Here is a 23,105-nt window from a genome sequence, read left to right as displayed (position 1 = left end):
GACTCCTCGGCAGGACCAAGGGGCCCTCGAGTCCTGGGCTGACCCCCCGGTGTCCAGTCCCAGCCCCGCGGCGGGCACTCTGGACATACAGACGTCTGCGGATGCAGAAACTGCGTGGGGAGGGATAGTTCGGAGCCCCTCCCAGGGAGACACGGCTCCTGAGCAGGGAAACAGGGCCCGCGTGTGTCTGATCCGAGCCCGTGCACCACCCTCCCAGGTGGGAAGGACGGGAGGGACCAGGGTCTTCACGGGAGAGCAAATGACCTGGGCGGCAGGGACCTGATTCTCTCACCCCGAGTCCTTTTCCCCGGAGCCTGGACGCAGGGACAGCCCAGGGTCCCCGGGTCAGGAAGGCCGGCCCCGCAGCCCTGCGGTCTCCGCCCCACGTGGGACTCACCGGCCTGCTCGGCCCCAGTTCCTGGAAATCCACACGAAAGCTGCTATCTCTAGACCATCTGCAGGGGAGGTGGGGGAGCACCCCACCACCCCCTGCCCTCACATCTCCCAGCCTCAGATTCGGACTTGGGAGAGCCCCCAAGGAGCCCCAAGGCCAGGCCAAGAATGGCCACTCGAACCCAGGCCCTGTCTCAAGGTGGCACCAACAGGAAACCCGGTCTCTGAAATCCTTGGGGGAACAGACAGAATCTTTAAAGGGGGCTGGTCCCCCGGCCCTGGGAGAGAGTGACTCAGGCCCCCCGTGGGAGCTCCCTGGGGCCATGGGTGAGAAGTGTGGAAGGAGTATTGAGCCTGGGTTCGCAAGCAATCACTCAGGTTATTTGGGGTAACAGGCTTTGGGTTAAGCCAATTGAGTGGCAATTTGTAATAAAAGTGACAGAGGGGCTCAGCCAGTGGGGCAGACATCCAACCCACATGGTTCAAGGGAGGAAACGAACCGGCCAGGATGCTGGAGAAGCAGCCTGCGTCTCAGTGTCTGCTCCTCGTGCTTGGCCAAGGAACAGGGGGGTGACGCTGCTATGGCTTCCTGGGCACCCCACTGCGGCCCGGCGGCGGGGAGGTGTTTGCACAGCTTTTTCCCTTATTTCCTGGGATCCCCTCAGTGCAGCAAGAGCTAAGGGAGGAAGGAATAGCTCAGAGAGGTTGAGGACTTTGTCCAAAGCCACACAGCCAGAGAACGGCGGTCCTGACTCCTTCTGGTCTGTCTGACAGTAGCCAGGCTCCCAACCCTGTACCACCCAGTCTCAAAGGTTGGTTCCAACTGGAGGTCTTGGTCTTGTTGCTGATTTGTGGCTCTAGTTCACAACTTTCTCTAGGCAAGGCTTCCTAGTTGCCTCCCAATACCCATTTCCCATTCTGCTGTAGTAACAAAGTTCTTTCTGAAATGTAGGGGTGGTGAAAGAGATAAAGGTGGAAATCAGTGAAAGGAGCCTCTGGGAATTCCTAAAAGAGGGGAAGAAGCCCCTTTGCCTATTGCTTTTGCCCTTCTTCCTGAATGGAACAAAGATGGGAGGGCTGGAGCATCCGCAGCTGTTTTGTGACCTGGAAGATGCAGCCCATGTATTAGGATGGCAGATAAGAAAGGCAGGAGTCCCTGGGTCCCTGGTGTCTTCATAGAACACCACACAAGCCCACTACGTCCAGATCTGTTTTATGCGGCTGTGGCCAGTGCTCAGTCATCAGCAGCCAAGTGCAAATGCTGATCAGCCCAGCTGAGAAAGGCCTCCCGTATTAGTTAGGACATTGACTCAGTTTCCTAAGGAGATACCAAGTCATAGTGGCTTATGTAAGACAGAAGGTCTTATCTCACACAAAAATGCAAGCTGATAAATGGCCCAGGGAGATGGGCAGCTCTGCTTTGCTCTGAGTGGCATGTCCCCACCAGACCTTTACAAGCCATCTCCCCCTCCTCAGGAAGGGGAGAGGAGGGTGCCAAGGGTTGCCCACTTCCTAGCTAATAGAAAGGTCTGGAGTTGCAGGCAGCGCTGGTCAGAACCTTGTCAGCCAGCCAGGTGAAGAACTGAAAGGGTGACTGGGAGCCAAGGCCTCGAGCTGAGTGATGGGCGACACTTGGTGAAAGGCGGAAGGGGAGAATCCGCACACCTCCCCTCACCTGGGATCAGGGAGAAACTTAGGAGCACTTTAAGTCTTTTAATGCCTTTTCATCTTGCATTTGCATCTTGAACGGACCTGAAATAAACAAAACCTTCCTAGTGGCTCAGTGATAAAGAATCCACCTGCCAGTGCAGGAAACACAGGTTCGATCCCTAGGTCGGGAAGATCTCCTGGAGAAGGGAATGGCAACCCTCTCCAGTATTCTTGCCTGGAGAATCCCACGGACAGAGGAGCCTGGCGGGCTGCAGTCCGTGGGGTCGCAAAGAGTCAGACGCGACTGAGCGACTAAACGACGATAGAGCACAAGTGTGGGCCTATCTCACGGCCCCAACTCCCTCCTGGCCCCCTCCACGGCCACCACCCAGATGACGCGAGAGAAACAGGCCCCCAGCCACACGCCCAGCTCTCCCTGGACCGCCTTTGGTGGCTCCTGGTGACCCAAATGTGATGTGATGGACACACATCCCTGCCGTCCAGAAGCTCACTGGACGGTCAGATGGCTGCCAGACAGTCTGAGAAGCGCTGTAGCTGACCCGAGGTGCGCGGGCCATCCTGCTCCCCGCAGGGACAGCCTTGCGCCCGGAAGACCCCACGTGGACTGAAGAGCCCCGAGGCGCACAGAGGCTGCTCGAATGCACCCACACACTCTCCTTACGCCACTGAAAATACCAGCGCAGGGGTGACCTCTCCCTTCCTGACCCGGAGAGAGGAGGTCAAAATTCAGACGGAGGCCGGACACCTGCGGTGGTTAAGGCTCTGCATCAACCGGGCTGGGTGTGTGTGCCCTTCACACTCCAGCCTGGATGTCACGGTGAAGGCCTATTGCAGGTGAGAGTCACGCTTAAATCAACAGATTTTGAGGGAAGCAGATTACCTTCCACAGTGTGGGTGGGCCACATCCAACCAGTTGAAGGCCTTAAGGGCAAAGGGGCAGCATATTCAAAAGCTAGAGACATCACTTAGCCGACAAAGGTCCGTCTGGTCAAAGGTATGGTTTTCCCAGTAGTCATGTACAGATGTGAGAGTTGACCTTAAAGCAGGCTGAGTGCCACAGAACTGATGGTTTTGAACTGTGGTGACGGAGAAGGCACTTGAGAGTCCCTTGGACAGCAAGGAGACCAAACCAGTCAGTCCTAAAGGAAGTCAACCCTGAATATTCATTGGAAGGACTGATGCTGAAGCTCCAATACTTTGGCCACCTGATGCAAAGAGCCGACTCATTGGAAAAGACCCTGATGCTGGGAAAGATTGAGGGCAGGAGAAGGAGGTGACAGGGGATGAGATGGTTGGATGGCATCACCGACTCAATGGACACGAGTTTGAGCAAACTCCGGGAGACAGTGGAGGACAGGGGAGCCTGGCGTGCTGCCGTCCATGGGGTCGCAGAGTCGGACACGACTTAGCAACTGAACAACAGTGCGAAGACTGAGGGCCCTGAAGTAGCAGGGATTCCCAAGATCACATCCTAGAAACACTGCCTGTGGTTCCAGTCTGCTGCCTCCCGGATTTGGGCAATATCCTCTCCTGAACAGATCCACAGCCTGTCAGCTACCATACAGGACTCAAGAGTTGCCAGCCCCACAGTCACATGCACCAACTTCTCAAAGTAAATTCCCTCTCTCTTCCTCTCGCTCATATATACACACATATGTGGTGTGTATGTGCTGTTCTTGGTCACTCAGTCGTGTCCAACTCTTTGCGACCTCATGGAGCCCGCCAGGCTCCTCTCTCCATGGGGATTCTCCAGGCAAGAACACTGGAGTGGGTAGCCATGCTCTCCTCCAGGGGATCTTCCCTACCCAAGGATCGAACCCAGGTCTCCCGCATTGCAGGTGGATTCCTTACCAGTTGAGCTACCAGGGAAGCCCATATATACATATATATATCCTATATTTTTCTATATGTACATACATATGTACATTTCTTTTCCTCCTGCTTTTGTTTCTCTGGAGAACTCTAAGACCTAAGAACAATAGGAAGAAAAATATGTATTACTTCTCCTGCCAAGTTAAAAAACTTAAGAGTGTACGAAAACAAAAATAATCGCAACATCATCCAGCAAATTTCAAACTCTTTCTGTAGATATAACCACAGTAAGAAATGCATTTTACATCCTGAAATAAATCTACACATACAGAAGTGGGAAAAGCAACTTCAGTCAACAACACTGATCCTAAAAGCTGAGAAGCACTGGACTCCTTTTTCCCCGAGCGTCCCCAGGCCGCCCCCAACTGTGAAAGCTGGACAGTGCCCGTGCCCACCCCTGGGCTTTCTCCACCGCACCTGAATGTCTTTGCCCCCCAGTTCCACACAGATCTATTTGCCAGTCTCCACTGGCTCATCACAAACCCGAAGAACCAAAACAATTAGATTTGCTTTATAGATCTGGATTTCCTTCCCCAGCTTGCTGGCCACACAGACTTCATCCACATCACATGGCTGATAGGAGAATTAAACCACGATCTCATTCACTATTTATCCAACAACTATTGCTTAAGCGCCCATTGGGGACAGCCTCTAAGTGGCCTGATTGGATGGCAGAGCCCCAGAGAGCTCACAGCCTCATAAAGGAGTCAGGTAAGAAGTAGTAGTGACCCCAGAGACTAAGTGAGGCTGCAGGGATGGAAGGGGTCATCTGGCCCAGTGGTGGGGGTGGGGCGGGGTGGGACGGGGTTGGGGAGCCAGGACAGACTCATTGCATGGGAAACCCTGGTTGAAGGAGTCGCACCGGAGATAAGGAATGTTGGCTTTCCCTGGTACTGGGTGCCTGGCACCTTCTTAATGAAAACAGGGTTTTCCAGGGAGACCACTAGAGGATTCATCCTCACCCTTGGGGAACCAGCCCCAGTGAGGGGCCACATTCCAGTAGGACCCTTCAAAATTCAGAGTCCACGTTGGGCAAACCCCCCTGCTCCTTGCAGATGGGAACCAGAGTGGAACAAGTCTCAGGGGCCGCAGCGGAAGACTCAAAAGCCTTTGGAGATAAGACCCTGGGAATGATGCATCCGGCCCCTCTAAAAACTCCTGGAGGATGTTTGGAGAATGGGAGGGGCCAGGAGTGAGGAGCAGCTGATTGGCCGGCAGAGCCGCCGCAAGCCTTGGGGACTGGAGCCAGGCTGGAAATCAGATGGTCTTGTGTAGAAGCCCCAGCCTGCATCTCCCACCCACGGGTTGGAGGTCTCTGGGTGTTAACGCCCCCTAGAGCTGACTGGTCCTCTGGAAGGGAATTTGGAGACAGATGAATGGCAAGTACAGAGAAAGCCAAGCAGAAACACTAGCAGGAAAGAAAAAGACGGTCTCAACTCACAGCCAGCCGTGGAGGGCGCGTGCGGCAGGCGGCACTGGGAAGTCTGGGTCCCCGCCTCCCCACAGAGAGTGGCATTTTGAGGAGGGGGCAGGAAAGGGCTGTGACTACTGCACTGACTGGTGAGCAAATCACTTCCCATCCTCCAGACCCCAGAGGCCATAGGCACATGGCAGATTTATTCTTCTTTTTTTTAAATATTTATTTGGCTGTGCCAAGTCTTAGCTGTAGCACGTGGGATCCAGTTCCCCGACCAGGGACCAAACCCCGGCCCCTAGCACTGGGAGCTCTGAGCCCCAGCCACTGGGCCACCTGGGAAATCTCTAGATTTCTTTTTCAAAAAGAAATCAAGAAACAGTGTGAAGGTGCCGTTTAGAAATGTGAGCAGGTTAGAAGCAGGAAGAGCTGGCAAGGTGAACAGCTGTGTCTTCTGCTGGGAGTTGGCGTGGGCAATCTTTTCTGGTTGGTGTTTTTTATTCTCTTTGTGGAAACAGAGGACATTTGAAATTGTGTGCATGCCTCACTTTGACAAATTTTTAAAAGAGAGAGAACAGCGGTCCTCCCAGTTTAAATCTTTCAGACGTGTGTGTGCGTGCTTTCCTTTCTTTATAAAGAAAAGATTTGGATGATGGTACACGAGTGCATACACATGTCCAAGCTCATCTAACGGTACTCTGAAGATCTGTATTTTTCTCTGTAGGTAAATTAAGCTTCGTTTTTAAAAAGGATGAGAGAAGCGAGAGTCCTCCTACAGCAAACTTGGTTCCATCTGGGGCGTTCCCAGGTGACTCAGTGATAAAGAATCCCCTGCCAACGCAGGAGACACCAGTTCCATCCTGGGGTGGGGAAGATCCTCTGGAAGAGGAAATGGCAACCCACTCCAGTGTTCTTGCCTGGGAAATCCTAGGGACAGAGGAGCCTGGCAGGCTACAGTCCATGGGGTTGCAAGAGTCCAGCCTGACTGAACACGCATGCACAATGTATTGCCTATAAATAATAACGAAAAAAGCCCAAACCATTGAAAACTATTTCTGGGTAGTTAACTAGGTTTGTGGTGCCCTAACCTTTTTTTTCTGGCCTATGTATTTTGAATTTTCTACAACAAACGAATAAGAAACGAAGAGCGTTTCCTCCTGGTCCAGCCTGGAGGTGTCGGGAGATCGCGCTGGGAGCCCTTGGAGCAGGGCTGGGGCCACAGGGCCTAGCGGGCTACGGGTTTCGCCCTGGAAGGCAGGGCCATCTGGCATCGGCCCCTCGCGAAGGCCCGGGGCCCTCCCGAGCCGGCGCGGGTCGAAGGCGGTCCCTGGCCTCCCCTGGTCCAGGCCATGCGCTTCCTCGGTTTTGCGCTCAGGCCCAGCTCCGTTCCCATGTGGCCGACCTGGAGCCAGTCGCCGGACCTCGGCCTCCCCGCTGATGGAATGGGCAACGGAGGCGCCGCGAGGGTGAGGGACTTCTCAGTTTCTGGATCCTTCTACGGTTCTTCCCAGGTCCGAGTCTGGAAGGCTGAGGATAGGGCCTCATAAGTGTCCGGATGACCGCGACCTAAACTCCGCATTTTACGCGCCAGGGAGGAGCGCAGGGTCCCCAAGAGTCCCCGAACAGCCGCAAGCCCTCCGCCCACCCCGCCCTCGCCCCTGCCGGAGGGGAGCGGGCTCCTCTTGAGGTATCTACGCGCCCTGGGCGGCGGACCCGGGTTGCAGGAACCGCGTCTCTACCAGCCAAGAAAGCTTTGGGCGGGCGCGCCGCCGAGGGGCCCGCGGCCGGCAGAGGCGGAGGCAGGGGAGCGGTGAGGACCGAGGGGCGGCTTTTAACGAAAAAGTTGAATCATCAGCAAAACCATTAGGACTAATGCGATGTGTACAGGCTGCGGGATCAATGCCGGGCCTCGAGGGTCGCGCTAGGGGTGGGGAGGGGGTGGCCGGGCCGACCGCCCCTGGACGAAGCGAGGCTCAGCTCCCGCCCATTTGGGGAAATGGATTTTCACGATTTAAGAAAACTCGGAACCCGAGCGAGCGAGGCCCGGATGTGCTGACGCTGCGGTTCCGGGAGCTGGAGCCCCGAGAGCGGCTCCGGGAAGGGGGGCGGCGAGAGGCCGAGAAGAGGAGAAGAGGCAGGGAGCGCGGGGGGCGGGGAATCAGAGCGGCACGCGGTGACCTTAGGCAGAACCAACAGGCAGTGAGACAGGCTGCGCTCCTGGGCCAGTGTCGGTGGGGCCCGGGCAGTCCCCGGGCCCAGGTCCTCGGCGCCCGCCGGCTCGAGCCCATGTGCGGCCCCGGAGTAGCCGAGGCATTCCCCTCGCGCGGCGACAACAGGACTTGAGAGGCACCCTGAGTTCACCACCTCCTCCAGCCGCCGGTCAAGCCTCCCTCTCTGCGGCTGGGGGAGGTCTGCAGACACACACACAGACGCACACACAGATACACACAGAGGCACACACACAGAGGCACGCGTACACAGACGCACACACACACGCACACACGCACGCACACCCAATCCCCTGGTCTGTTTTCAGCACTGCCAGCCCCAGGCTCAGATCATCGGCTGGGGGTCCTGGGGCCCAGTGCTTCCTCCTCCAGGTCCTGCAGGAGGATGACTTCCAGGGAAGCGACTCTTGGGACGTCCCGGAGGAAAGCCGATTGAGAGCAAAGGGCACCAGTACGGTCATGGGCTGCTTCTGAGACGCATCCACCAGGGCCTCCCGGCCCCCTCCTCTCTTCCACTCCTGGGATGGGGCCTGCCCCCCGGCACGGCAGGGAGACATGGCCTCAGGCTCCTGGGGTGCTGGCCTCCGCCTCTCTTGGGGCCGCATTGGGTGTATCTGTGAAATGGGCACAGGAAATGAGATTGAGACTAGCAAGGGTCCCTTGCAGGAAGCTGGAGATTTTCTGGGAAGCTGGATTTTTTCAGCCCGGAGGCTGTCACCAACCGCTCCCCCTCCCACACACACAGCAATGGAACATTTTTAAGGGGCCCCTGTCTACATAAACAATTTGAATCCTCACGAATCATTGTGTCAGCATCAGTCCAGCGGCCCAACCTCTCCCATCCTGCAGCTGGCCAGGCTGCCCCCAGGAGTCCTCCCCCACTCAGGACCCCAAAGGGCTGGGGCTCTCCTCTCAGACCCCACTAAAGCCCTGGTGGGTCCCCGCCATTCCAAAGGGCCTTAGAAAATCCCAAGGTGGGCGCTCCACCATGTGGGGCCTTCCCTGGGGCAGCCTGGGTACAGAGGCACCGCCCCCAACCCACGTGGGGGACAGAGGTAGGGAAAGGAAGTCCACTGGAATAGGGAGAAGTGGGCTGTTGGTGGGCGAGGTGGGCTGTTGTGGGGAGCAGCAAGGAGGGCTGGGGTGGGAGGAACTGAACCGCGGAAGTCGCCTCTCTTCTGAGAAGTCGCCTCTCTTCTGAGAAGCCACCTCTCTTCTGAGCGGGCTGGCTGCCCTCACCCCGCATCTTCCCGGAGCCCCACCAAGGCAGGGCTCTGGAGCACACGCACTGGCTTGTGTCATTTCCTCGCTGGAAAGAGTGCTGGACCCAGCTCTGTCTTCCCCCACGCTCTGGTCTTCGTGATCTGGAGTCGGGCGGGGCCTGAATCCTCATTCATAAACCGGGGACACCACTCGCCAGCCAGCTGTTAGGGGGATGCCCTGAGACAATCTGGGTAAAGAGCTAGATCAGCTCCCAGCTCCAAGAAAGCCCCAAGGTAACATGGATGCGAGCAAGGGCCATCCACCACGAGCTCCTGGAAGAAACAGCGGAGCAGGGCCCCTTGGCCCAAGGCTCTGGGCCAGGGTCTGTGTCCACCTCTGGATGTCGAATCTCTGAGGCCAGTTGGGCAGCTGGAAAGGAAGAGGACCCGGAGGCTCAGGAGGCCCCCTCCTCCCCAGCCCCAGCCCCAGCCCCAGCCCCAGCCCCTTGGCTATAGCTCTCAGTTGCCTGTGGTGGGTGTGATGGACCAGACATAGGAGACACAGGCGCGTGGACAGCCTGGGTCTCCACTGGGAAGGGGGCAAAGGTCAGAGGGTTTATGGGTGCTGGAGTGTGGGAGCTTGGGCCCTAGAGGGGCGGTGCTGGCTTTTGGGGTGCAGCTGTCGTTCCAGGGCCTGTTGCTCATACAATGCACCCTCCTGCGGGGCCTGGGTGGGCAGGCAGGTGGGGCTTAGGTGTCCCTGGAGTCCCAGTGCAATCATGACTAGGCCCGCCAATGGGGGTGGGAGCGACTTGACTAGGCGCTCAGGACCCAGCCGGAACCACGTGGCCTGCCCTGCACAGGCCAAGGAAAGAGAACCTGTGAGTTGAGCGGGTGGGCGGTAGGTGGTGCAGAAGGGTGCTGTTGGTGCAGAAGGCTGTGTGCCCAGCAGCAAGCCTTGAGCCCGCGCTCTTGCCATTAGGCCCCACGACCTTCACTACTGCCGCCTACCCACTCCACAGATGGGCAAGGTGAGCCCAGAAAGGGGAAATGACTTTCCTGAATCCACGCAGACGGCCGGCGAAAGCTGAGCACGGTTGGGCACTCTTAAATCCGCGCCCCATCTTTCCGGGAGGGAAGAGTGCTTGGGGGGGGGGGGGGCGGGACGGGAGGCGTCCCGAGGGCCAGACGGCACAGAGCGGAGGGTAGGGGGGAGATGCCCACACCAAGGTCGGAGACTCAGGCGAACTGCCCTCTCCACCTGCGCACGGCCGCCCGCAGCTCCTCCCCTCTCTGCGGGTTTAATACTGCCTCCTCCGAGAAGCCTTCAGGAATCCGCACCTCCCTCCTCCCCGGCCCCGGCCCCAGCCCCGGGCCTCTTGGCTAGAGCTCGGCGTCAGAGGTGCCGGCTCCGGGACCGCGTGGACGCGCGCGGAGCCCGAGGGGGAAGGGGAGCGGGAAGGGGCGAGGTGAGAACCGAGGGGCGGGGCGCGAAGGCTGAGCCAGACTCCGAGACGCCAAGGAGACGCCAGGTGAGCCGGGCGGGGGGCGGGGGGCGCCTGCGGGAAGCGGGGAGGCGGGGCCGGAAGGACTTCGGGGAGGGGGCGCCCCCCCCCACAGGGCTGCGGGCTTGGAGGTTCCACAGTGAGGCCGGCCTAGAGCTCCGAAGCCCGGCGGCCGGGGAGCAGAAGGCGGCCGCTCCGCGCCAGCCGCCCGCGGGGTCCCGGGAGCCGCGGAGCTAGCGCCACTGCCCGTGTCTCTCCTTTAAGCTCGGTCAGCCCGGGGCGGGGAGGGGGGACACTCGGGCCAGGCGAGGGGAGAACTTGGATCGAGAGCCCCCAGAGGGGCAGGCGCGGGATCCGGACTCGAGGCGGCGACCCGGACTCCCAGCAGCCCGATCGAGGCGACGCGGGGCCTCGGCGGGCAGGGGGTCCTTGCGCCGCCGCGTCCGAGGGGCGCGCTCTTCCGCCCTTTCAAGGCGGGGGTCACAGCCTCCCAGACTCCTACCTGGGGCCGATCGAATGGAGAGGTAATCGTGTCCCGGAGAGGGGGGCGATGGAGCCCAGGAGGCCGCGCGACAGCAGAGACGACGCACCGGCCGACTCCCGAGCCCCGGAGGAGGAAAGCGCGCGGAGAAGAATGGAGACGAGAGACGCAGAGGCGGAGGGGACCGAAGCGGAGACGCGGAGCGGGCAGGGAAGCGCGCGGCCGGCCGGGCGGGGCCGAGGTCCTGCGGGTTGGGCTTGTCTGACCCCGCTCCGGGGGAGGGGGCAGCGAGACCCCGGGGAATCCCGCAATTCAGGGTTGGGTCGCCCGCATCCCAGAAGCCCCCCGCCCCACCAGGGGCTTCGCGGTGCCGATGCCGAGAGCGCACCGCGTCTCCCGGGGATGGAGAGCGCCCTTCGGACCGGTCTGTCTCTCCGGACTGAGCTCCGAGCACGTGAGCCTCTCCCCCACAAGTCCTCCAGGGATCTGCCCCCGCCCCCCCAGCCTTAGTCACACACACACACCCGCACCCGCCCCCCCCCCCCCAGTTTAGTCTTAGTCTCGGCGCCGAGTACCCGGGCGCCGAGAGTGTCAAGGAGGCTCCGAGACACCGCACATGCGAACCCAGGGCCAGAGGTGCGGCCGCGTGGCTTAGTCCCCCGAACTGGCAGCGGGGTCGGACCTGGGACCTGGGCTGCAAGGGCTGCGGGGGACCCCGGTCCGCGGGCGACTCCCACCGCGAGGGCCGGGAGGCGGCGCCAGCGACGCCTGGCAGCGCAGACCAGTCTTCCGCGGCTCTCGGAGGCCTCCCGGGCGGAGGTGATGGCGGCCCGGCCTTCGGGACCCAGAGGGGTGCCAGGGCCAGTGGGGGAGAGATGTGGGCAGGGACAGGTTCCGGGAGAGAGAGAGGTTGAAGACTTAACGAAGCATGTCTGCGGAGACCGAATTAATGGGTTTTAATGCACACTTCGAAGTAAGGATGGGGAGAACAAAAAAGCAAGCGGGGTGCAAACAAGGTCAGATGGCGATCCTATGAAAATAAACCTGTAACAAAAACGGCCCAGGGAGGAGAATCCGCCGCTAGGAGTACACACCGGTGACGTTTCTGCCAAGTCAGGTGTTAAAGCATTTTTATTCTGGAAGTTTTAAAATATAAAACAAAATAGAGGAAGACTTGAAATGAAACCCCCCCACCATGTACCCACCTCCGTTCAACAATGATCAACGCTTGGCTAATCCTGTGTGTCTCCCTCCTATTTACTATTCGATTAATTTGTTTTTGTTGCAGTACTCTTCAAACAAACGCAGACATCACATCATTTTACTGATAAATAGTTGAGTGCATCTTCAACTCACAAGAATTTTAAAATTAACAATACAACTATAAATTGTCTCACAATAAATCCACAGCTTCATCTCACACTTAGAAGCAGTTGACTTTTGATGGTGGAAATGCAGGCAAATTATTTCTGTTTTGACTTTTCTGCAGTTGCCAGATAATAAGCATTATCCCTTTTATAGCAAAACAAACAAACATAAACTGAAGGCAACAGCTGTGGGAGCTGGCCAGGGATGAGCCCTCCGCTCACCTGTTTGCTCTCCAGGTGGTGAACCCAGAGACTAACTCTTGGTTCCAGATCTTTCTCTTTGCATCTTTGGCCCAAGTGTCTGGATCCAAAGTTCAGTGTTATCAGAACAGGGTGGCCCCCTTTCCAATCTATCCATATAGAAGAGTCTCTCTCCCCTCAAGAGAGCAGCTGGTCTTTGTATCCAATTGTGGGGTGAGTCGCCTTGGGGACGTGCCTTGGAACCCTGGGTTCAGGCATCCCTCCTGCATAGCTAACGAATGTAGGAGGCTAGGGACCCTTCTCTTGTGAACGCCTGCAGTGAGGGCGGCCAAAGGATATGATCCAGTTGATTCCGGTTGGCCCCGGAGCATGCAGGCCATCAGGGAAGAGTCACCCCTGGACAGGGCACCTGGCCTCCATAGTAGCAGTGCCAGGTGCGGGAAAGGGCCTCTGGGCCTGAGCGGCCGAGTGACTTACTTCATGGAGTCCCTGCCTCAGGGCCTCTGGCCTCAAAGCCCCAGTTTCCCTTTGGGAGAATCTCCAGGTGAGGCCAGAAGGCCTTAAAGGATGGTTGGGAGACACCTGCAGACGGGAGCTGGCCCGGCCCTGGTGTCTCCCTCTTGGGCCGCAGCTGACCACTCTCAGCCCCTTCCTTCTCGCCCAGGTGGGTCCCCTTCTTCTGGGTAGGTTCAGAGTGCCAAGACTCTTGGGAATCTTCTCCCTCTGAAGCCAAGCTAAGCTTTTGGGGAGGAGGTTGGGGGTGGGGCATGGACAGCCCCTGACCTGTACCTGATGAGGAAGGGAGACCCTGGGTGGGTAGGAGTCTGTGGATCCCCACGGGCAGAGTGTGGGTGGGAAACTGCCAGCTAGGGGAAGGGAAATTCCTGGAGAATTCATCAGCCCCTCACCAGGGCTTTGGACGAGGTGGGTGGAGGTGAGCTCAGGTACTGCCTGCTAGCTCTCAACCAGAATCTGGAGTGGCCAGGTGGGGCGGGGCGCACAGAGCAACCATGGGGGGAGGGGAAGGAGGGAAGGGAAAGGGAGGGGAGTTGGGGGGGATGGGGGAGGGCGGTGGGGTGGAGAATGGGACCTGCCTGTCCCTTTCAGCAGGTCTGATTCTGTGCGAACTTGGTAAGGAAACTTGCAGGTCCACCCAGGTGTTCAAAGCCTGGTAGACCCAGCCGGGCTCGGGGACTCTGCAGTAGAAGCCCCTAGGCAACCCACGGTGGCTGGAATCAGGCTTCCTGTAAGGAGAAGCTAGGGTTGGAGAGCTGGAGAGAGCCAGGGCACGCGGGGCAGAAACAGACCAAAGTCATTCATCCCCCACCAGGAGCGGAGCCAACATGCACCTGGGTGAGGCCGAGGGGCCCTGATGGCGCTGGAGCTTGGAGCCCGGCTTGTCCCCAGCCTGGCCCCCGACCCCCTCGGGCTGCCTGTTCCGCCCCCGGCTTCGCTGTGGTTTGTGCGGCCCCTGGTGGGACACTCTGCACGCTGGGTAATTACGGCGTAAAACCAGCTTCCCGGAGTCCTGCTGGCCTGATCCCCGTTTGGATCCACTTTCTGTACTTCAACGTTAGACTTCTAGCTCCCGACCCTTCCCTCAAAGGGGGAACAAGCCTCCCTTCCACCTCCTGCTTCCTTCCCACCCAGCGGAGCTTGGAGCTGGCAGGCAAGGAAGCGGCTCTCCGGCCCACCTTGTCTCTGCCTCCGCGGAACCAGGCAGTCCTTCAGACGCGCAGAAACCTCCTCTCTGACCCCGGCGGCAGTCCTAGGCCGGGCGGCCAGGTTCACTCCTTCCGGGTGGGCAGATCCGAGGGTCTGGACTCGGGGCCCACAGCCCTTCGCTGCCTGTGGCCCCGGTGCCACGCGGCTCCCCAGCCGGCCTGGAGCCATGATTGGTGCGGACCGGCCCGCCGTGGCGGGAGAACCGCCCGGGGACGTGGATGCCACACCGTGCTCCGCGGCGCCCTGCGGTCGGTCTGGTTGCCACGACCTGGGGACCGCGCCAACGTGAGCCACCAAAGAGTCGAATCCAACGGTTGCATCGCTGGCCACACGTCTTTCACCTGGGTTTTAATGATCCCATTCGTTGTCCGAGTGCCCGGGATCCCAGAAGTAGCCGAATTCCCCCCCCCCTACCCCGCCCGCCGCCACCGAATATCCGCGCGGTGCCGGGGGTGCGGTGCCACAGGCCAGGAGCAGAGCCGAGACGCCGCCCGGCTGCCCGCCTCGTGCGCAGCTGGAGACCTGCGCTGGCCTGTGCGGCCAGCTCTGCCCAGGCATACTGGTGCACACCTCTCGGAGAGCCAGCAGGGGTATGTCTGCTGACCGTGTGAGGCCACCCCCAGAGGGTCAGAGAGCCAGGGCCCCACGTGGAGTCCCAGCCCAGGGTGCGCAGAGGCCCAGTGGGAGAGAGAGGGAGGAAGGAGAGATGCCACTGCTGCTGAGAGGTCTTCTTGGCACACACTTCCACCCGTGGCCTCTGGTCTGGACCAAAGGCTCCTAGAGATAGCTAGGAGCCAGCTCACTGTAGCGAAACAGATGGTAAGTCCCTCCTGACAAAGTCCAGTGAAAGCGTTGGGGAAAGGGCAGCTCTTCCCTTCTCTGGGAAGAGCAGGTCCCACCCTCAAAGGGAGGAACTGCAGCAACGGGTGGGGGTCAGGTTGGAGGTGAGTTGTGAGGCTCTCAGGGGCCTGCTGTGGTTGGGCCCTGGGAGCCTGAAGGTGGGGACCACCTAGGCCCCGGGCTGCCCACCCCCACCGTCCCCCAGAGGCCCCCCCCCCCCAGCTTGCCCCCAGCCTCAAGGCACAGGGAACTGACTGGAAGGCTGGGGCAGGGGATGATTCTGGGTCAGGGAGCTGGGCCGCAGGGGCAGACAGATGGACCTCCTTCCCCCACGGGGGGGGGGGGGGGGACCCCGTGGCGCCTTCTTCTGGGCTGTCTGGCGCCACCGCTGAAAACTCCTTGGGCCAGACCTAGGGACCAAGCGAGCTGTGCATCTCAGTCCGCATCTCAGCCCGGGAGCGTCTGTTCCACTCGAAGATCCGAAGCCAACGGGGTGGAGACAGGTTTGGTGGGGGGGGGGGGGGGGGTCCATTCTGTCTCAGGAGTGACCCTTTCAAGCAACCAGATGGCTTCTCTCCCTAGGCTTGAGCAGCACACCCCATAAAGCCTCTTTCCCTCACGCAGGAGACCACTATCTCCACCCTGCAACAGGCTGGCTGCAGAGATGCAGCCACGGCAACAAGCTAAGCAATAAGCATTCACTCAGAGCCCGTAAACTCCGGACCTTGCCCAGGGTCTGAGTCCCTCAGTTCAAGAGAGACTGCCGATGGTCCAGGGGGTGAGGCCCCGGCCAGAGAACCCTGCTCCTAGCACCCCCCCACCCCGTGTCAGAGATGACTCTCAGCTCCAGGGCAGGAAGGAGCTGTGGGCGCAGGGGCTCACGTAGCTGGCAGCCCCCCGGGCCAAGTGCTAGGTTCTGCCTTCGCCCGACTCCTGACTTCTGGTTGTACTGAAGGTCCCAGAACTGAGTGACAGGGGATTGCGTGGGGGGGGGGGGCGTCCCTTCTTCTACTCTAGGTCCCTCTCCTCCCCAACCCTGACTTCCCCTAAGGCCTCGCTGGGCCTCCCTGTCCGGGGAAAGTGGAGGCTTGCCCTGCCCACCTACCCACCTGCCCCAGGCCAGTACCGGAAGGTGCTCCGGGAGGCTGGGGATGGCGCCCACCACAGTGCGTCACCCGAGAGGAGCTCAGCCCCAGGGATCACAAAGCAGCAGCAACTGTCCAGAAAATGTCCCTTTTTATTCCATACGCAAATAAGTAGATTCGTTTAAAAAAAAAAAAAAAAAAAGTCTTCGCGGGGATAACCAGGGACTGCAGCCCGGAGAGGAGCCCTGCCTTCAGGATGGACGATCTGATCTGACTGAAGCACCACCTGCCAGGATCTTCATCCCTTCCCCTCACCAGGACTCACTCCCTGGGAATCTCTCTCTCTGCCAGGAGACAAGGTCAAGGCCATCAGGCTGATCACAGTGCTCCCCAGGTCGTGGGTGCATAGTCCGGGAAAAGGTAGTTGAGCCTGGAAGAGTGGGCCCTTCCACAAAGCATCTTGGACAGCCTGGATTTGCCTCGGACTGAGCCCAGCTGCTGACTCCGGAGGGGCGGGAGCTGGGTTTGCTCAGAGGTTGAGGCCTGTCCCCGGGAGGGGGGGACCCTGGGCTGCAGGGCCGACTGACTGTGAGGCTGTCTTCCCAGCGGGGAGCCAGCCTGGCGACTGTCTGTGGAGCCACAATCACCTGCGTCTCTGGTACATTCTGGCCGATCCTCGGATAGGCGTAGAGCACGGCCCGGAGGCGGCAGCCTGCGCTCCGGAGGCTCAGGGGGCCCACCGGAGCGCCCCCTAACCTCCGATCGACCGAAGGCCCGGCTCCACCGCTGCCGCCACGCCCCCGGCGGGCGCTTCCGCGTAAGTCCGGACTGGCCTCCGGGCGTGGGCCCGGCGGGCCGGGGATGCTCACACCAGGCCGGGCATCTGCGCCCGCAGGAAGGGCGCGGAGGCGGCAGCCGGGAAGGCGGCCAGCGGGTAGGCGAGGGCCCCGGAAAAGCCGAGCAGCGGCGGGGGCGGCGCGGGCGCGGCGGGGGCCAGCTGGAAGGGCAGCGCGGCGGAGGCGGCGGCCCCGGTGGCCGGGGGGCTTTCGTGGTAGAGCACAGGCACGCGGACCAGGCGCTGCGTGCCCGGCGGGGACAGGCTGGCCGCCTCCAGCTCGGCTGCCAGCTGCCGCTTCCACTTGTTGCGTCGGTTCTGGAACCAGATCTTGACCTGCGTCTCCGTGAGCTGCAGGGACGCGGCCAGGCCTGCGCGCTCGGCGCTGCTCAGGTAGCGCTTCAGGTCGAAGGTGGATTCGAGTTGGAAGACCTGGCTGCGCGAGAAAACGGTGCGCGTCTTCTTCTTGCGGCCGCCGACTCCGCCGCGGGCCTCCCCGGCGGCCGCCGCCGCCGCCGCCGCAGGGGCCTCGGCCAGCTCCGCCGCCTCCTCCGCGCCGGCCGCCGGTCCCCGAGCCGCCAGCTCCGCCGCCTCTCGCTGCACCGCTCGCGGCCCGGAGCCCCTCGGCCAGGCGCCCTCTGCGCGGCCCATCTCCTCGCCCGTCTCCGGTGAGTCCCGGTCGCTGGCTGCAGGGGGGAAAGGAGAAGGAACCCGGGTTGGTTCTGGAGGCTGATTCCCAGCGCCACTCCGCCCCACCCAGCCCGAACCTGTCGCTGAAGCCAGCAGCTCCCCGCACCCCGTGAGGTCTCCCACGACCACAGCAAGGGAACAGTCCCCAGACAGCTCCACCGATGGCGGCGGGTCGTCCTCCACCACGCTCGGTAGATCTCACCCCCCCAGAACCAGGAGAGGCTCGACATCCAGAGGTGAACTTGAAGACCTGAGCTAGGCTCCAAACCAACACGCTGGGAACACGCTCCAGGCGCATCCACAGAGAGAAGAAAAAAGGGAAGAAAAGAAACACCAAAACACAAACAGAAACACACGAAAAAGACTGGCTCCCATCATCACTGGCTTCGAATCAAAACAGCACTCAACAACCCCAGGGGTTCACCTCACAGAGGAAAGAAAGGTCCTTCTGAGAAATAAACACTCGGAAAACCAGCAGAGAGACCACCTCACCCCTGGCACTCAGCCCTCCACCAAGCCCCCCCAGACCCAGAAATAAAGACTTGCCATGATCCCTCCCCACTCACTCCTAGGAGAAGATGCAGAATTCCCGCTTGCATGGAAACATTCCCATCAATGGAGAATAAGCGGATGCAGATGACTGGCCAACAAAACTCCTCCCTGGTGACACGGGTGGCCTGTTCACCCCCGTTTCCTGTGCCCCTAATCCAGATGTCCACAGAGGTGTGCCCTCTCTGCCCGCAGTCAGCTCAGAAGGCTCTGGCTGTGTAGAAACACTCAGCTCTCACACGCCACCCCAAGCCCATGAGGCCTTGATTGAACCTGAGGGTGTGGGGTACAGAAGCCCAGAGTCCCCCCACCCCAGCTCACGCTGCAAGAACCAAGCTCCACCTCCAGAAGTGAGGTGATGCCTCGCCCCCCCACCCACCCCTAGGGCTGGCAAAGGATGATGGTTCAGGTGAGAGAGCCTGCCCAGGACCCAGATGCTGGTCCAGACTCCAAGCCCAGCTTGAAAGGGGGCAGCTGCCTGACTTCCGGGCTTGTGAGGTCGACTCAGGCCAGCGTCCCTTCCGCCTCTGCATGCACACAGGCCCTGGGTCGGCATTCCCACAGTCAACGAGTCTGGCCAGGCCGGCCCACCGAAAGCAGTGGTGTGCCCCCAGAGTGAGCACCTGACAGATACTGGTGAGCTGGTGTGAGCAGCTTGGTGCATACACCCCACACCCAGCAGCTGAGCAAGTGCCAGGGGTGTGATCCCCCACTGTGTCCAAAGAGGGGTCAGGTTCCAGGCTGGCATGTGCACCATGGGGGGGGTCCCCAGATTCAGAGACCCTTGCTTTGCCACAGGAAGCCGAGCCAGGCCTGCCAGCTCTGGTACAAAACAGGGACCCCCAACCCGCGTTATACGAACTAGGAAGGAGCATGTCTCTGGGGGCTGCTGGTGGGGCTGGGGCTGCGCCTGGGGCTGGGGCAAAACTCCAGGGGCAGGAGGGGAACACATTTCACCCTGTGAGACCCTTTCAGAAACACCCCCAGAAGGTCACTACATTTGATCACTCAATTTCAGGACAAATAACCAAAGAGGCCTGCTCAAATTTCCTGGAAGCGAAATGAAGAGGATAGGGGGCCCCGGACCTTCTGGGCATAGGTTCTGAGAGGTGGGTCCCTCTGCAAAGCGCTCACTCCTACACCAAGGAAGGGGTTATCCAAGCAGTGACAGGGGTCTAACCCCAACCCCAACCCCAACCCCAACCCCAACCCCAACCCACAGCACTCTTTTTGTGCTAACTTTTGCTAGGAGCTGAAAACATTACAGAGCAGGAGCCTGAGTCCTCCGCTGGCCTCGCAGGGTACACTTCGGGGTGCAGGGGGCGGGGGCTGGCAAAGCCCAGGGCTGAGGTGAGCATAGTTTCCTAGTCCTGCTCGTGGGGGTCATCCTCCAAAGGGCAGGGCCCCAAGGGAGGCAGCCACCCTGGGGAGGGGGAGAGCAGAACGCATCTCCAGAGTGCCCGGGCAAGAGGGGTGAGTGGTTTCTGGGGCTTCAAACCGCCACCCCCAGCCTCGGAGCTCTCAGCAGGGAACAAAGGCAAGGGAGGGGGAGGGGCAGAGAAAGGAGACAGAGAGGGGCTTCGGAACACAGCCTCATTGCCTGGCACAGCCATGGCCAGCGGGCCGTGGAGATCCAACAGGGAAATCTAGGCCCCTGCCCCAGGCCCGTTCTGTGGCTTCAAGAGGAGACAGGGCTTTGCAGACACAGCTTCTGTGGAAGACCACCGTCCCCTACCCCGAGCTCCAGAGCAGGGGCTCCCCCCCCCCCCCGGCCCCCGCACCGTGCCCCCTTCATTTTGCTGAGTTTGACTCTACCGTGTCTTCTGGTCCCCTGTCCTTCCGCCCTTAATCTTTTCTCTGTCTCCCCATCACTTAGGGCTTTCTTTTCGGTTTTCTATTTCTCATCTTCTCTTTCCGCACCTCTCCTTCCTCGTCTCCCAACATCTTTCTTCTGTTCTTCCCCCTTTGCTTCTGCCTCTCCCCACCGTGTCCCCCCCCCCACGTGTCCTGTTGTTGTCGGTTCTATTTCACCCTCCCTTTCTTTCCTCTTCGTAGCTGTTGTCCGCTGTCCCCAGATTGCTCTCCCAAGGCTGCGGGCGAAACCCAGACCCTGCCAAAGCTTCTGCCTGCGTGGGGGACCTTGCCCTGGAGAATGGGCCTCCAAACCTGCTCAACCAGGGGCTCTCCCCACACGACCCCAGAGCCCACCACAGACACAGGAGGAGGGCAGCCCAGAAAGGGCGCCAAGGAACCCTAAGTCCCGGAGCAAATGCGACGGGAGGAAGCCGGGCCCCACCACCCAGGCCACCCCTCCCCACGCCCCACTCACTGTCAGGGCTAAGGCCGCCTCCGTAGCCTCCGTGCGACCGCGAGTACCAGCGCGCGGCGCCGCCGCAGCCCAGCGCGTACGGCGGCCCGGGACCCGGGGGCGGCCGGGGACCGAGGCCCAGCGCGCCCGGCCCAAGCAGCGCGCGGGCCCGCGCCTCCCCGCTCGGCCCGGAGCCCGCGCGCAGCTGTCTCCGCCGCTGCAGCCGCCGCCGCCTCGCCCGCTCCGCGTCCTCGTCCTCCGGATCGTCGTCGTCGTCCTCTTCCTCCTCGCGGCCGCCGCCGCCCTGGGCCCCGCGCCCGGCGCCCTTGGCCTCGGCCGCCAGCAGGTTCTCGATGAGGAAGGAGGAGGCGCGGGCCGGCGTGGCGCGCCCGGGCTCCGTCAGCTCGTCCGGCATCGCGGCCGCGGGTCCGTCGGACTCTGCCGGACTCTTCGGGGTTCTGGGCGCCCGGGGCGCGGCCGGTCCCGGTTCCCTCTGGGGACCGTGGCGCGCGACTTTCTGGCGCACGCGCGGACCGGCCCTAGAGCCGCTGCCCGGAGCGCTGGCGTCGGGCCCTGCGGGGCAGGCAGCGGCCTCCTTGCCGGACTGCGATCGGCCAGGAGCGGGTGCGTGCCGACAGCCGGCCGGGCAGCCGCCTCGCTCGCCTTTCCCGTCGCCGAGCCGGTCGCCGCCCGGGCCGGCCCAGCTGGGGGCGGGGAGGGGAGGGGAGGGGCCAGCAGGGGAGGGGCGGCGCGGGCCCGGCGGCCGCCCGGCTCAGCTCGAAGACTCGGCGCGAGCCCCGCTCGCCACCACTGCCCGGAGACACCGCCCGGACCTGGGCGCGCAGGCAGTCTTGCGGCCGAGGGGAAGCGGCCTGGGGCCCAGGCGTGGGGTCACAGCCAGTCCGGCCCCGCGTGATGCATTCCCCGGGCCCGAGCCACCCGCGCCGGGTGGAGGGAGCGGCGGGGGGGGGAGAGGGGCGGGGCCTCGGCCGGGGGCCCACCCATTGGCTGCGGGGCCCCGATGAGAAACAGACTGGCCAATCACTGTCCGGCAAGGACCGTAATTACCTCGTCGCGGGGAGATTGTTGGACGAAGCGTGAGGAATTGTGTGTGTGTGTGTGTGCGCGCGCGCGCGCGGGAGCGTGTGTGGTATGTGTATGTGTGCACGTGTGTGTGTGTGTGCGCTTGTATGTGTATTTGTGCTTGCGTATACCGGGGCAGGAAGACCCGGGGCCTTCCTAGAAACCGCAAGAGAATGGGCTGGTCACTTTGTTTTTTTTTTAAAGATCCCAGGTGTCAAAGCTGCACAATTAAGGCATATTTTAATATTTACACTTAATGAAATATGCTTTTAATTCCAGAAGTAGGGCTGTAGGACAGAACTCTTCGGTTCTCAGATTCCGTCTCAAAATGTAAGAAAATGCTCCCCCCCACCCCAATCCCATTCCGCAGGACCACGCGTCCGGGGTCACACCCGGCGTCACGCTGAGTTGCGGTGGGGGGCCGTCTCCAGCTCCTCCAGAGGCCCCAGCCTTAGTAGGGAAGCGACAGCCACCACCCCTGGCCTCAGAGGTCTTGGGGGCAGGCCTGACTGTCAGCAGCGGGGAGTCCCCTCCCACGTCTGCCGCGGGAGCGCGGCGACGACAGTGCATCGCGGCCCGCGCCGTTGCCCTCGGCGCTGTGGCCGCTCAGGAGTAAACCTTCTGACGGACTCACCGGGTCGCAGCGCAGACACGCGCGGGCGCAGCCGGCTTCACCCGACGCGGGTTATCGCGGAGAAATACAGCCGCCTCCCAGGGCCAGCCGGCGGCCGCGTGCAACCGAGGGCAGCCCGCAGCCTGGATTTAGTTTTCAGAACAACCACGGTGGAGAGAGCATCAACCCCATTTTCCAGAGGGGAAAACGGAGGCGAGGAGAGACTGTCCCAGATGGTAAGTGGTTCTGGCCAGCCTGGGATTCCGACACTCAGGGCCTAAGACCCTTCTGGTACCGACACTCCCCCCGAAGTCGAACCGGAGCGAAGAGCAGCGGTCGGGGGGCCGGGCGGGGCTGAGGCCTAGCGGAGGGAGGCAGCCGGCCCGTGGCTGGGAAACAAAACAGCGAGTGCCGGGAAGGACCTCTGGTGCCCTGCGGCCTGGAGACCTCGCGTCTTTTATGCAGGCTCCAGGGCCGTCTCCCCGACCCTCATGTCCCGCCGCCCAGGAGGGGCTGCGATGACCAACCACAGGCACGCACTTCGTTGTTTAACCCCATTGCCTGGGTGAGGACCCAGAGCCAAAGTGGGCGAGCCTGGGTCTCAGGGAAGAGCTGTGGTCCCCCACTCCCTGCTCCCTGGGGCGCCCGTGGTCTGGGAGACGCCAGGGCAAAGAGGTCCCCAGCCAGAGGAGGGTGGCCAAGGGGAGAAACGACTGCCCCCTCTGTCTGTTTGAGAGAGACGCACTATTCTTCTAACCCCACCATCGAATTCGAGGGGCTTCTGAGAGATGGAGAAACTGAGGCCAAAGAGAGACCTGGAGGAAACGACACGGGAGAGGAAGATGCCCCCCAGGTGCCCTCCTGCCCTACACGAGTTTCCCTGGGCCTGGCTGTCAGTGGCGCCGGAGCGCACAGATTTTGAGACCAAGAGCCGGCTGTCACTTCGGCGGTTTCCTAGCACCTTCAGAAGAGCGGGAGCGGGGGCGGGAGAGAGCGTTCGTCAGAGTCTGGATTTCAATTCTTTGACGCCAGGGCTGAGTGGC

The 23,105-nt window shown here is 61.2% G+C and overlaps 1 protein-coding gene across 1 annotated transcript; it reads right to left on the bottom strand.

Annotated features, from left to right (window-relative positions):
* Positions 1–16,116: 16,116 nt before the first annotated feature.
* On the bottom strand, positions 16,117–21,260 carry HMX1 (H6 family homeobox 1). The gene is made up of 2 exons (XM_070462406.1): positions 20,388–21,260; positions 16,117–17,505 (listed from the first exon to the last, which is right to left on the bottom strand). Exons 1-2 carry the CDS (start codon positions 20,779–20,781, stop codon positions 16,850–16,852), a joined length of 1,050 nt encoding a protein of 349 aa, XP_070318507.1. The 5' UTR covers positions 20,782–21,260; the 3' UTR covers positions 16,117–16,849.
* Between the last annotated feature and the right edge of the window lie 1,845 nt (positions 21,261–23,105).

This window comes from Odocoileus virginianus, unplaced genomic scaffold (assembly GCF_023699985.2).
Source record: "Odocoileus virginianus isolate 20LAN1187 ecotype Illinois unplaced genomic scaffold, Ovbor_1.2 Unplaced_Scaffold_5, whole genome shotgun sequence".
Classification (NCBI taxonomy): Eukaryota; Metazoa; Chordata; class Mammalia; order Artiodactyla; family Cervidae; genus Odocoileus; species Odocoileus virginianus.
Note: the sequence above shows the minus strand (reverse complement) of the source record. Positions and strands in the feature narration are given on the sequence as shown.